This window comes from Rattus rattus, chromosome 15 (genome assembly GCF_011064425.1).
Source record: "Rattus rattus isolate New Zealand chromosome 15, Rrattus_CSIRO_v1, whole genome shotgun sequence".
Taxonomy (NCBI): Eukaryota; Metazoa; Chordata; class Mammalia; order Rodentia; family Muridae; genus Rattus; species Rattus rattus.
Genome location: NC_046168.1, coordinates 51410143 through 51425074, shown reverse-complemented (window position 1 = coordinate 51425074; position 14932 = coordinate 51410143). Strand labels below are relative to the sequence as shown.

General features: G+C 41.6%; 1 protein-coding gene across 2 annotated transcripts in view; it reads right to left on the bottom strand.

The window, feature by feature from the left end:
- Atp9b (ATPase phospholipid transporting 9B (putative)) overlaps positions 1-14932 on the bottom strand; it is a 188400-nt gene that overhangs the window by 70941 nt on the left and 102527 nt on the right. For both annotated transcript variants that reach the window (XM_032885744.1, XM_032885745.1), the window contains exon 12: positions 67-227. In XM_032885744.1, coding sequence (XP_032741635.1) covers positions 67-227 — 161 coding nt within the window. The remainder of the gene's footprint in view (positions 1-66; positions 228-14932) is intronic.

Here is a 14932-nt window from a genome sequence, read left to right as displayed (position 1 = left end):
AGACAATTTCAGCAAAATCATACATTATAAAATGAGACATCTGTATTCTTCTAATTTTAAACATACCTTATGGGAATGATGTAGGAAAAGAGGAGGAGGAACCGAAAAAGATTACGGTACCATGGGCCTGCAAATCCCTGTAAGGTTACCATAACAACAGAAAGAACAACTAAAGCCAGAAATAGCGCCTTTGTCAGCTGATTGAGTTCGAGGTCCAATAAACCAACCTAAAAAAAAAAAAAGTGCAGCATTAATACATGCTCAGGCTGCCACCCATCCCTAGTGTCCTGATCAGAATGCCTGAAAATGACTTGAGAAAACGTAAGATTTTAATAGTCTTTATAATAATTCAACACAAAACTATTAATTTTCTCTTCACACACCTCTCACAGTTAGGTAGGATTTCTGAAAATGTACTGTAACCTGTACAGAGTTCTCAGGGAGAACTGCTGGCCAACAGTAGAGCAGAGTGAACAACCAACACACAGCTTAACCCGCCGTGTGCTGACAGGGAGAAGCCAGGAGGACGAGACCAAGAATCGCAAAAGCAGGGCTGCATCACAGCTCTGTGACACAACGGTCATGCTCTGTGGCATGCCAGCTGAGCGCATCCCTGTTGTTGCTCTCAGGTGTCCTCTGGACACCCTCCACTCAGACCCAGAGTCCCCCAACTGCAGGACAGTTTGTGTCAGTCATTCTGCAAGTTTCTGCAAAAGCTTGCAAAGAAAGATCAAGCATTGGGGTCAGTTTAGAATTGGAACTTTATGCAAGTCCCACACTTCTGATTTCTCCAATATGACATACTGCACTGAAATGCATCCTGTGGACTGATTGCTAGCTGAGCACAGAAATATAAGGGAAATTACACCAAAGAGCGCAATCGTTTCTCCTTGACTTTGGAAACAGGGAGCACTGATATCCGAATAGCCCCACCCTCAACGGTAAAGAGAACACAACCTGGCTCTTCTGAACTGTGCAGCTCCATTCTGAGTTCCACCAACTTCGTGATGGCTTTTCCCACTTTACCCATAAAGAGCAAAGCACAGTTCTGTGTGTGGGCAGGGAGGGGCAGTGCCTAAAGTTAACACAGAGAAGCAGGAGAGGGAGAAGAGAAGGCACACGGTGGCCAAGGCTATGAGCTGAAACCTGCTCACTTGGACTTGTACTCTACCTCCCGAGGGTGCATGGAACCCAGGGCCCTCGGCTCCTTACTGTACAATAAGGACCCAATCAGCAGCTTCTTGACAAGGCTCTGGGAGGAAGCAACACTGCCTGTACACAGCGTCCTATGGCACAGCTCCCTGAGTCTAGCAGGGAAGGAGGTGACACAGTGTCACAGCTGTGAGTCAGGCAGGCGTACTATCTTCACTGTTTACTCTTCAGAAAAACCGTGACTTTAGGGATTAGCCTCAAAAATATTTTAATTTATTGTTTTTTGAAAAATCAGGATCTTGCTATGTAGCCCTACTTGACCTGGAACTCCCTATATAGACAGGCTGGCCCCTAACTTACATTGATCCTCCTGCCTCTACCTCCAAAATATTAAAAATAGGCATGAGCCATTACATCTGGCCCAGCGCCAAACGCTCCCTTCCCCACTGAGGAGCGGTGGCTGGAGGAGCTAGGCTGTTGCACACACAGGACTGGACGAGGCCATGGCCATGGGACGTCTGACTCAGGTGCTGCCAAGAGCAGACCGAGTTTTCAGGCTAAGTATCTCCCTGCCACCCTGGATCTGGCAGTTTTTAAAAAAAGAAAGCAGGGCAATAGAGTTGTGACAGGGAAAGAAGAAAGAAGAGGAAAAGAAAAAGGAAGAGAAAAATGGAGAGGGAAAGAGAGTACAACTGTCAAAATCTTAATTAAAAAAATAAAAGAAAACAAAACACTAGCACTTAAATGTAAATAACCGAGAATTAGCTGGAGTACTCTGGTTTGTTTCATAGTGCCTCAGAAAATTAGCTTTTCCCATAGCTCATAATTTAGTTTAAATCTAGTTTTGATTAATATTTGCCACAAACTCTTATGAGACCATGAGAAGCTATTGCTAGAAAGAAAAAAAAAAAGCCAAGTTTCTCAGAAAGTTCATTAAGTTCATTGTAAAGAAAACTAATTAAACAAGTAATTACATCCCTCCTCCACCTTGTGTGCTAGACTCTGAGGTTATGAAAATGAGTTAGTTATGAGAACCTCCTTTTTACCTGCAAGAGTCTACTAAGAAAACAAAAATGATCACTAGTACTACATGTCTTATGAAAGAAAAATATCCAAACACAGTGTTCTCCTCTGTCCAGATTCATGTCTGAACTATGTGGGTAAATACATCATGACCACGGAAAGCACTACAGAAGCCAGAAGCACTGACCAGTCCCCAGAAGAACAACTGCAGTCTGCACCCATCCCAGTGCCCAGGCTGCAGAGGGCAGGGAGCAGAGCCAAGCGCATCTGCAGCATGTTCTCACTCAGGGGCTCTGGCCCTGCCATGACTACGTAAGAGGCCTAAACAAGCAATCTCAAACAATACTACACGGCCGCCTCACGCAGAGCATCACCTCACTTTGATGGTGACAAATGGGGCACGGCATGCTGCACAGCACACAACGGCTTGTGTCAACAGTCTCTGTGGAGACTGAAGACTCTCAGGTCTAAGCTCCCCTAAGAACATGTGCTCTAGTTCTCAGCAGCAGATGGACTGCCTCAGAGCCCAGTAAATCATGGAAAGCTACCCCCAACCCGGCTTGGCCCTTCCCACCTTCAGGTCTTGCACCAGAACAGTAAAGTGACGACTTCCCTGGAGCATGAGCTCTGTGAAAGGGCCGGAATTCAAGAGTCCTGACAATTCCCCGGCCTTGCTTTCCTCCTGAGAATGAGGCAGCTCAGACCTCAGTGGCTGATTTATCAGCTCCATTTAAAAAGCAGCACAAGGAGGACAAATACCATGCGATTTCCGCTACTTCACTACTACGTAGTTTATGCTTGAATTATTGAGAAAAATAGGGTTTTGGATTAAAATGAAGAAAAATTAAGCCAGGGAAGTAGAGCATGTTTCAAAGCCCAGATCTTTCTGCTGTGACAAAGGCGGTCTAAGTTTCAGGCCTCACTGAGGATCAGATGAAGTCATTATTCATTCAGTCAGGGAAAAAAGACTCAATTACCTCAACCTAAAGATGCTATCAATGAATGCAAAGTGCATATTTTACTCTATTCATCCAAATCCCATTAAAAAGTGAAAGGAATGATTTAATCTGGCCTTCCAGAGTTGGCCTTTTTTTTTTTTTTTGTAATAAAGAATTACTGTCTTGCAAAATGCATAACCACTGTCTCACACTTCCCCCTGCATAAGAGCAGTGAAAGACCAAAAGGTTGCATAAAACCTCCAAGAAACAAATGCCACATAGAGGCTGAAAACACTAAAGTTGCCCATACGCAGGATATGCAGATAATTCAAGACATTAATACCTTTCTAATTGACCAAGACAGATGCAGTTGACTGCCAACCAGTGACTATTAATTCTGAAGCCAAGAGAATGCTCCCTTCTCCCACTCCATCCCAGGGACAGGAGGAGCTGACAACCGGTGGCTCAGCAGGTCGGACCCACTCTCCGCACTGGGCAGAGTTACCCCTCGCACTCTTTCAGGAAGCCTTTCCTCACCTTCCTTGACTGAACAGCAAGCCTGACTGTGTTAACTCCAAGAAAGGGCAGCAGTAGGAAAAGAGGTTTTTAATACTAGATTGTTTTAAAAAATGAAATATTTCATCCAACAAACTTTTTATATTCAAGTTTTCTGTAAAACTTTTAAAAGTACTTCATCTAAAAGCTAAGATTAAAACCTAAAAAGAACTACAAAAACAGTCACAGATTCTATAAAGTGTCACCTTCAGCTTTGATGTGTCTTCGGTATTACTAAAGAGTTTCTTAAACACTTGAACAGGCCAGAACTTCCTGCTACGACTGTAAAATCTTTTTAATTTTAAGGTATATTATTAATCACTTGAAGTAATTATGACTATATGAAAAAAGGTAAATTAAATACTCTAGGAAGTAATCTCTAACATTTACTACTAAATTCTTATATTAGTAAAGCAAATTTTCTTCTACTTGTCATAATATTTGTTTTATTTGAAACAACTGTGATAACAAAATTAAATACGCTACTGGAAATTTTAATCTCCACGGGAAAATTTGTGCATAATGCCTAAGACAACCACAATGGCTCTGCAAAGGGGTTGTTCTAGGATAATGAACACAATAATTGCCTGTATAATCTAAAATGCTACTAATGGCAGCGATCACAAATCCATTTAGCTCCTCTTTAATTTATGTACCAAGTTTTAAATAGCTAATGGTTCTCAGTAAAATAATGGTTTATACCAACAATAAAGGGTAAATACGGTGTTCTCCTGCTTAATCAAGAAAAGATCAGTCAGTTGCTTTTTTTTTAATGAACGTATGGACGAATGAGAATCGGACTTTATCTCTACAGCACAGCACCACTCCCATCCATCTCAGAGTTAAAAGTACCCGCATAGACTAAGTTCCTAAGAAATCAATGTGCATACCAAAGTACAGCAACAACAATACGTTACAAAGCCTTACATCCTATGCATTCCTTAAACGTCCAGCTCTGAAGTTTCCACTGGCCACATCGCTGGTAGATTCAAAAATGGAACCATCAGAGCGCTTTTACCAGTCCTCTGGTTTACATGTGCTCATTCCTTACATAGAAGTATTTCAGAATCACAAAATTTCAGAGTCAATGTACAGCCCTGAAGAAAACTACATTTTAAACTGCCCTGTATTTTCCTTGTGCATACAGTGTTATTTGAAAGAGCCCTGGTAAAATGTCTAATTAATCTGAGACTCCATGAACATATATCTTTAGATAAGATGCATAAGAAGGAAACAGTAACTGTTCTTACCAGCTACCGTGGACCAACTCTTGCCTCTTCATTTGGATTTAGTACAACACTGACGGAGAGCTGCCATGAACCTAACTGGGTTCCTATGAAAGGACTACTTAACTTCAGTATCTTTGAAAGAAATCAGTCTGTACTATCACATTTAATCCAACATTTAAAAAAAAGTAATTTTAAGATCTGTATTTATTTAAATAAATGAAAGTTATACATTACATCTAACCCCTAACTCTTCCTGTCATGGAGCTTAAATTATTAGCAAAAATTTTTAAAGTTATCACTTCAAACAATGATAAAATGAGGTAGCTTTTTGCCACCTCAAGTTTGTTTACTTACTCATTTTGGGATATGAACTACTAAGTCTTAACTGTTTGCAGACATGCAGCTGGCCACGCATTGACGATATATCTGACCATTACTGTTGCCGCCCCAGTGATCTGTGAAATAAGAATTGCTTCTTTGGGCCATTATTGTCTATTGGCTCAATAATCTGTGCTTTAAAAGCTCTCTAAGTATGTATTAGTGTGACAATGCCTAATATTATAGTATATTTACCTTAAAATATAAACTCTGTGTAAGCCCTTCAGGTCTACAGTGAAACAATAATTCATAACCCCCGTTCTTATTTACATATAAATTTGACTATTTTCCGTTAGAGTTGAGGGTTCCTGCTTGGCTTACTAAATTTATTAGACAATGTGTTTTTTCCTTGGTTATTTACATTTATACAGAAAATGGCAGGTGCCCTGAGGGGACTGACCAGTTGGTGAGGGGCTTACAGTATAGCCATGAGTACCTGAATTCAATCTCTGATGCATGGAAAAGCTGGGTGTGTCAGCCCATATCTGTCATTTCCCTGATGAAAGGGAGAGGCAGGGGAATCTTTGGGGCTTGTTGGTCAGCAGACCAGAAGAATCAGTGTGTTCTGGGTTGAAGAGAACTTGCCTCAACTATAAAGGTGCAGAAGTGATTGAGAACATTCAACATCAACTTTGGCCTCAACATGTTTACTCACTGCATAAACGTGCGTGTGTGCACGTGCGCACACACACACACATACATTACACACACACACACACACACACACACACACACACACAGAGTCATCATTTGTTTCTAAATATAAACAAATGTGTGCCCATACAATTATCATGTACCAAACAAAAGAGGAGGTAATCAGCAGACAAAGGCTTTCAAGTGGCTCTCATACAAGGTAGGCCTCATTCCTTCTTAGTGAGTGACATGGCTTTGTCACAGTGAACCAACAACCTGCTGGCATCTGCAGGTACCCTCACTGCTGGCCTGAAGAACACTGTGATACTCATCTTCTCAAAATGCTGCCGTTCACACAGTGGCTCTGGCCTTTACTGGGACATATTTCATTCACCAAGACATTCCTCAATAATTGGCAGTAATGCCAGAAAACAGCACAGCACATGTGTCCATGCATGCATCAAATCTCAGGTCTACTCCTGAAAAGCTTGTGTGATTCTTCATGTTCAAGAGGGATCACCCTGTCCTGATTGCTGGCGAGCAGCCCTTATTAACATTAAAACCTTTATTGAAATGTAATCAATAGAAGCCAGCAAATATAATGGAATGGTTTTAACATGTTGATGTGCAAAAATTTTATTTTAAATAACTATAGATTTCAAAATTTTCAACAGTGAAACATCAAAATTGTGTTTAAAATTAAAATAAATGAGGGAAACATGTAAAAGATCTATCTGGCATCTTTGTTTTTACTTCATATATACACAGGGCATTGCAATCTAGCATGGTTTGAAGAGAAGCCCGTCACCTCCTACCATCTTACTTAGGTACTTAGGATCGCATCATGCCACAGTGCCGTTCTTTCTAAAGTTGGTGGTAGGAGGAGACTAAAGCCTAGTGTTAGGGCTCACTCTCATCGCTATCCTAGCCCATATTCCTGTGTTGGTGTCACTCACTGCTTCTTTCCACCAGGGAAACAGAAACCGAGTGTGCAGCATGTTACGGCTGCCAGCAGAGGGTGCTCCAGGCTGGCACAGTCTTCTGGAGTCTGTTCTTAGTAACTACGGCTTCATCTCCACGTCAACAGCACAGTTTATTAACCACATGGACTCCTTATTTTTGACAACTTATTTTGACCTAAATCTCTTCTTATCGTGCAGAATTCAGGGCAGAATTGGTAGGCTCTAACACTCCGGAGTATAGGACCGAGAGGTTCCTGCATGAAAATCTACCCGTATAAGGAGGAAATCCTATTAAAGATCTGAAGCCTCTGCCCCAGCTCACACTCAAATGCTATCTAGACAAAGTGTAAGCCAAGTGTACGGAATGGCAGCTAGAGCTTGCAGAGTGCTCTGAATACACTGAATACATTGATTTTTGTGGTAACAATACAAAAAAACTTTCAGTTTTAAACAGTTTAACCAAATCATCCACCAATTTACAATTACTTCAACAGCTTATGTTACCCACTCACCTCAGTTCTCAAACCCTTCATGTAACTGCTATCTAAGGTCAGTCGTTTGGTTAGCAATTTAGTTTAACTAAATGAAACTTGCAAGCTACACCTAGAGTCTTTTTGAACTATTCAAAGATTTTGTAGTTACATATGCACCTACTTGGTAAAAATTACTATTTACTCTGGAGTGAATGCTTTGGCAGTCTTTTAAAAATGTGTGTGGAGTAGCAAAACAAAAACAAAATACAAACCAAAAATCCACCTCCCGATGCTAGCATTTCATTGACCAAGCCAGTGAGGCAGAGCTATAAATTCCCTTCACACACTCCAGGAATCAAAGAACAGAGTGTAGCCTTCCACTTAAAGACTGAATGGGCTGAATAATTGTGATGAACAGCATCATTCATTTTTAACCTTACAATGTGTCATATATAACATACAAATGAGTGTCTGCATATCCTTGAGAAGACACACAGCTTTACTCAACTCAGATGGCCCTGTCTCAGGACACTTTCTCTAGGAGCCCAGTTCACTGTTCAGGGTTCTATGGTCACATGAGGTCATCCCTGGAAACCAGTGCCTTCTTTGGCTTGGCTCATCCATGATCCGATCCGATCCGATCCGATCCTCTCCTTCTCTCCTCTCCTCTCCTTTCTTTCTCTCCCTCTCCTCTCCTCTCTTCCTCTCCCTCTCCTCTCTTTCTCTTTCTTTCCCTCTCCTCTCCCCCTCCTCTCCTCCTCTTCCCCCCCCTCTGTGTGATAAAATATATGGTAGGGTTTTTCCATCTTAAGTTTATTTTTTATTTCAAGATATAAACTATGAAGTCTTAACTATCTGCATCCATGCAGCAGACACTTCAATTTATTTTGGCAATACTGTATGTGCTTTTATAGACATTATCTACCTTTTGAATTTACTTAAGTGGAAGACAAGCCTGACCTTTACTCTCTGTGCAGTGAGCTGCGCTGGGGTCAGCAAAGCTCTCACGGGAATGAGACAACACCTGGGAGGTCCGATGCTCATCAGGAAAACCACTACCTTCCTTCGTTCTTCCTCTCACTATTTTTAACAGTTCTAGCTGAAGAGAAGATATTATTTGACACGTTTTTATTCTGGAGGTATATATGCAAGTGTGTGTCTAATTCCTTATGTGGTCCCTTACTTTAAGTACCCGTGGAGGGAGAAACTGTTAGAACATCCTTCAAAGTTGCTCCTAAACATTCATTTGAAGATGATGGCTTGTAAAATATATTACTCTATAAAAAAAATTCTTGTATTTTTAAATACTTTGACAATAGTACTAAAATTCTGGACTCCATTCAAGCCTTGTTGTGGAAATCACTAAATCTCTAGTCCAGTGAATGCCTGCACACTGAGTTTCTGCAGAACGTCTGTTCTCTCTGGTGGTCTTTGCTAACTCTGAGGCACAGCATCTTCGGCATAACCAGAGGATGACAGAAAGCTCCTGAGCGCCTGGCCCCACAGTGGCAGGTGGGAGAGTTTAACTGTGCAAGCTTCACAGCTGAAGAACCTTCACACAGCCCTGCTGGAGCCAGTCTGTGGCACGAAGCTAAGAAGAAAGGAATGGCTCGGCTGTAAAGGACAGGACAGGTTCTACTGCTGTTACTGCCAAAGCTCGGGTCTGACTCTCCTCTAATGCTCCTTGGATGACTGAATATATGTGATATGTGGACCAATGAAGAAGGAACCCTCCTATTCTGAAAGTTTCCTCCCCATTCACCAGGACATCTATCACTACAAACAAAACAAAACAAAACAAAACAAAAAGCAAGAGTGCTTTTAACTCAAGAGCCATTCACTGACTCAAAGGGTCTATTGCTGAAATTATTACTGGAACCAAACCTAGGAGCACACTTTCAGTCTATTCATTAGATTTACTAAAGATTAGACGCATATCACCTATTTATAATAACACTAAAAACACATGTGAGGACATAAAATGCTGGCCAGTGTGTGAAGCACCTCAGAATTACTATCATCTCGAACAACTAGGTTCTGCCATTGTTGTTCCACCCACACATCAGCTTAAGTAGCTATTAAGTACAAGTTAATAAGAGGTAAACATTTTAATTTTTAGGATAGCACAGCAGAATGGCAGTCACAGAAAAAAAAAAAAAGAAAAAGAGAGAGAGAGAGAGAGAATGTGAGAGAGAGAATAAGAGAGAATGAATATGAAAGGACATTATATCTAACATTCAACTCCACATCAGTTCTTTAGTTCCCAAAATCCATAGACCTCATGTTTTGCATTTTTTTGTTTTGAAATGGAAATATAGTTCAGAAGATTTGCTGAAGAATTTAAATGATAATGGTAATATGGTTAAATAAACTTTTCATCTTCCTTAATCACTCTTTTATTATTAAAACTGTAGAAAGCTTTATTGCTGGTATCTTGGCAAATTTAACACTATTTTAAACCATCTAAAATTTTTGTGTTACTTTCTGTCTTTACAGACATTTTATGAACCATTTCATACTTAATGGCTTGTAAGCAATCTCAAGAGTTGGGAATTGTGTGAAAAGTTGCTCAGATTGACAGATAAAGTGAAAAGGTCTGTATTAATTTCCAAATAAAGAAATGCATGGCGTGGTATCTCACGATGATTATACTCTAAAGTACCAATTAGAACGCATCAGAAACTAGAGCAAGTTGACACTCTACAATAAAGCGAATAATTTCCAGTTGGAGGGGCAGAAAATGTTAATATGCAATGCTCAAGACTACAAGAATCTTTGTAAAAGGAAGTAGCTAATAAGGTTTAATGATGCATGTCAGGAAGCCACAGTATGTAGGGAAACACAGCTGGCTTCATTTTGTAAACTATTTGATATACACATCTTTCTCGTTCACGATTATCAGCTGTGCCAGTGCCACAGGGGACAGTTTAGACTTCAAATCAGGATATTCTTCTTGTTCTCTAAATTACACGTAAAATACATTAATATAATATGGTGCTACAGGCTAGTGCACGGACGCAAGCTCATCGGCTGTGCAAAGAGGGCTAAAGAAGTCTGCTGAAAACTGCGCAGAGACAACCTCACAGACTAAAAAGGCTACTAAGCACCAGAGCCATTTAAAGCAAATCATAAAGCAGAGAAAAATCACTTGGACATAGTGAATTAATCACTTTCAGAAAATTGTCACCATTTCTCATACCATACGTATTAAAATACAAATTGTCCTAAAATGCGTCTGCTAGTTTGAGTCCATCTCCCCTTTCAGGGGTGCATCTGCAAGTGCACCAGGAGCCGCCCTCCAAAAAGCAGTGTGTCTTGTTTCTAGAGTCTCAGTTATGAGGGACTGCAATGTGCAGGTGACAGCAATTAGCAGCAGATGACAGAAGCACTTTGAATCTGTACCAGATGGCAGCAAAGGGTCACTGGAAGCCAGCAAACCGTCCACAAGGAAACCCTTGTGTTAGGCAACTATCAAACTCAAAAGCTCTTAGAAACAAATTAATTATTCAACCAGCAGAAGACACTGCTAGGTCACAGCACCAATATCAAAACGCTGCTAAAGCACTTGGAGCGCACTTACTTTAAATGTAATTACACATATTAGCTGTTAAAAACAAGCATGCCACATAATGACGAAAAGGTTGCCCTAAACTCAAAGAGCTAAAATTCTAGTAATTAGTGAATTGTCTTATGGCAAAATAGAGTCAACAGGTTCTAATTCTGGATGAATGCTGTTCATGGCTGAACCAGAAACAGCCCAGTTCTGAGTAGAATCTCCTGAGCCCTCAGCATTTCTGCTGAGAACAAAGGTCAGGACAGCAACAAGCACTAATGCTAACCAGGATGAAGGACAGACAGACCAGACACAGCATTTCAAGGTCTGAAGGATAGGGAAGACCTTCAAATCCTAGAGGCAGTTGGCAGAGGCTTCCTGCTCAGAAGAAAAATGTGTTGCTACATTAAGTAGTTGGGAACACAAGAGAGGAGAGTCAGCAAGTAGGGAGCCCAAGGCTTTCCTATAGGGAGTGGGGGTGGACTAGGTCGCTACTGGTGTTCATTTGTTAATGTTCCACGGAGAAAAATGAAGATGAAATTGCTTAAATGGATAAACGATTTCCTCTGACAAGATTAACTCCATGTAGATAACTAATAACTAACACACATAAGCTTAATTTTTGGTTTACATTGCTTTACAAATAAAACTAATAATTTCTTTATCCTCTATGATCTCCAACAACTTATAAGTTAGCAGCCATCTCTAGCTTAGAACACTCCTTTGTACAGTCTGTTATTTAGCCTTCCTGACTTCAACCCATTTTATCATTCCTGCCTGACTCCTAAATGGGGCACGTATCAAACAAAGAGACGGGTGCCTGGTAACCCTTTTCTTCTCCTCCTTCAGTCTCTTCCTCCTTGGCCCCTACTTGCTGAAGCTGAGCAGTTAGGCCCCATGTCCCAAAAGTCTCCAGTATCCCCAACAGTGCCACCAAGTGGGTACCAAGTGTTCATACACATTCTAATTACAATAGCTGGACACACACACACACACACACACACACACACACACACACACACACACACACAGCTCAAGTTAGCCTCAAACCCCCATGTGTAGCTGAGGACTAAGGTTACAGCAGTGCACTACCATGTCTGGCTTTCTGTGGCGCTGCAGATCAAACCCTTGGGCTTTGTGCATGCTGGGCAAGTACTCTACCAAGTGAGCTCCACCCTCAGCCTAGGGTTTTATTTTTATATTGCAGCAAACATAATAAAAAAATTTAAAGATAATGCCTAAAGCAGCATAAAAATTTCAAGTAACAATAAAATTGTATGAAACTTTTAGAAAATTACAAAAATATTTAAAGGGTTACAAAATACTAATTAAAGATTAAATTATAAAATCAATTGTCTTGAAAAATTCTGCAGTGATGAAATGCAGTTATAACTGACTTGTTTACAGTCTCAAAATGTTTTAGAATACATAACAGCCCAAAGCACGAGGAGGCCCTGAGTGGCATGTATAGTCATGCTATGGAGATGACAGGATAAAGACAGACCAGACCAGGCACCGCTCTTCTGGGCTGAAGAGGCAGGAAATGTACTGAGGCGGACAGCAGCCACTGCACAGGGGTAATCTCGTCTCTGCTACATCAACACATTGAAAAGTAGAAGCTTGGGCCTTGTCCATACACACTCAAAACAATGCCAGGTGGGCAGAGATCTAACTGAGCGTGTCACTTAAGAAAGGGAAGGGAGTGTCTTCAGGACCTTCAGACGGCCTACTGTGAAGTCATTGAACTGATGGTTATTTTAAGTGCATTTAAGTAGTATTTTTGCATTATCTGTGTTGTCAATAAAAAAAATTAAAAAATTAAACCAAGATATATTGATCTTTCTTGCTAGCAAAATTCAAATGTCAGTCAGAAGTTTTCTAGTATGCTGACTGGTTTTGTGTGTCAACTTGACGCAAGCTGGAGTTATCACAGAGGAAGGAGCCTCCCATAAGGAAATGACTCCATTGGGGTTGGGGATTTAGCTCAGTGGTAGAGCGCTTGCCTAGGAAGCCCAAGGCCCTGGGTTCGGTCCCCAGCTCCGAAAAAAAGAACCAAAAAAAAAAGGAAATGACTCCATGAGATCCAGCTGTAAGGCATTTACTCAATTAGTGATCAAGGGGGAAGGGCCCAGTCCATGGTGGGTGGTGCCATCCCTGGGCTGATCATCCCGGTTTCTATAAGAAGGTAGACCCAGCAAGCCATGAAGAGCAAGCTAGTTAGCAGCACCGCTCCATGGCCTCTGCATCAGTTCCTGCCTCCAGGTTCCTGCTCTACAATTTATGAAATATAAGGTTATATCAGTTACTTCTACAGAATTTGAATGGACACTTTATACACACAGCTCTATATGGTCAAAAGATGACAACGAACCTTACATTGTCCATTTTATTGCCATGCCCAAGCTGCAGAAGCTCAGAAGACAGGTTACCATGTAATGGTGGAGATGACAGTAAAAGTTAAATGACTAAAAATAGGAAACTAAGAAAGAAAGTCAGGGATGCCAGTAGCAGGGAAATCACAGTTGGAGAGAACATAACTTCTGGTAATAAGGTGTGAGTACATTTATAATTTTGAATATTTTTGCTTTTATCATATAGATCCTGGGGGAAAGAGAGATGGCTCTGTGGTCAAAAGCACTGGCTGCTCTTGTAAAGGACCTGGTTTGGCTCTCAGCAACCAGCTCACAAGCATCTGTAACTCCAGTTCTAGGAATTCTGACCCTCCTGGCCTCTGTGGGCACCAGGCACAAAGGCAGTATGCGCGAACATGCAGAGAAAGCAGATAAAACATTGAAATACAGGCCTCTTGGTGTTCTATCCGCATGTACCTTCGAAAGCCAGAGTCATCCTCAGGCATCCTTTCTTCAGAGCTATCTCTGTTCCTCTGGGACATTCCTGGGGCTCACCTAGTAGGCGAGGCTGGCTGGCCTGAGAGCTCCTGGGGATCTTGCCTTTCTCTACTACCCCAGTGCTGGGACAGAACCCCGGTCTCCAGGTTTGTGAGATTAGCACTTTACCAGCTGAGCTGTCTTCCTAGTCCCCCACCATCTCCAAGCACATATGTTAACTTTTGGGCTCCAGATTGTGGGTTTAGCTCAGTGCTTAAGCACATTCCTAGCATGCATGAGTGCCTACTAACCTACTAAGAAGTCTGTCAACAGCATTCTTAGCACCCCGACCTTTCTGATTTTCCATCTCCTAAATAGACTAATCATCTACCAGGGCACGAGGGTGACTTTTCTATAGAACCCTTACTTTCAGCAAAAGGGATTTTCAACCCCTCCTCTGCTCATAACACAAAGTCTATCATACCTCATTGTGACTCTGATGCTTGCCTTGATTTTCAGCCTATTTTCTTTTCTCTTTCTCAAAACCCTGTTACCTCAGTACAAAGCAGTCCTAAGCTGCAGAGGATGCATGCTGTAGAGCAGTCCCTCTAGTCCTAGGGTCACTAAAGGGCCACTTCTTCAGAAGAGATCTACAGGTGCTGTGCCTGACCTCAGATGCAGAACATTCCAGGTTCTGTTTCTGGACTTCAGCTTATTCTAAGTTGCTTCCCAGACACCCCTTACAGCAAAGTCAACTCCTTATCACTGCCTCTACATCTGCACAAAGTCTGGCTGGCAAAAATCTCACTGCAGTGTAAGACAAGCCTTCACCTGCACTTGGCACTGTGCTCAGTCTTCTCAGACCTCCTCTGCAGGCTTTCTCTCCCAGTCTCCTCCTCCAAATTCCTAAGATTTCCCTAAGGCCACAGGTCTCACCTACTTCACTGAGGCAAACATACTTCCTACGTCAGGGCCATACAAATATACTCACTTGCACCTTCCCTGCAGTCAGCTATCATATGTTCTGAAGACTATGAACTTGCCTCCTTTGGGTCTAGCTAATCAGCCATCTTTTTTCTTTATGGATTCTTCCATACATCCTCCCTGATATTAACATTCCCTATCAGTGTGGACACCTCTATCTCTGGGCTAAGTTTAAACAGTTCTCTCTTGGCCCCAGACCTCAGAACTATCATCTTTTTATCTCC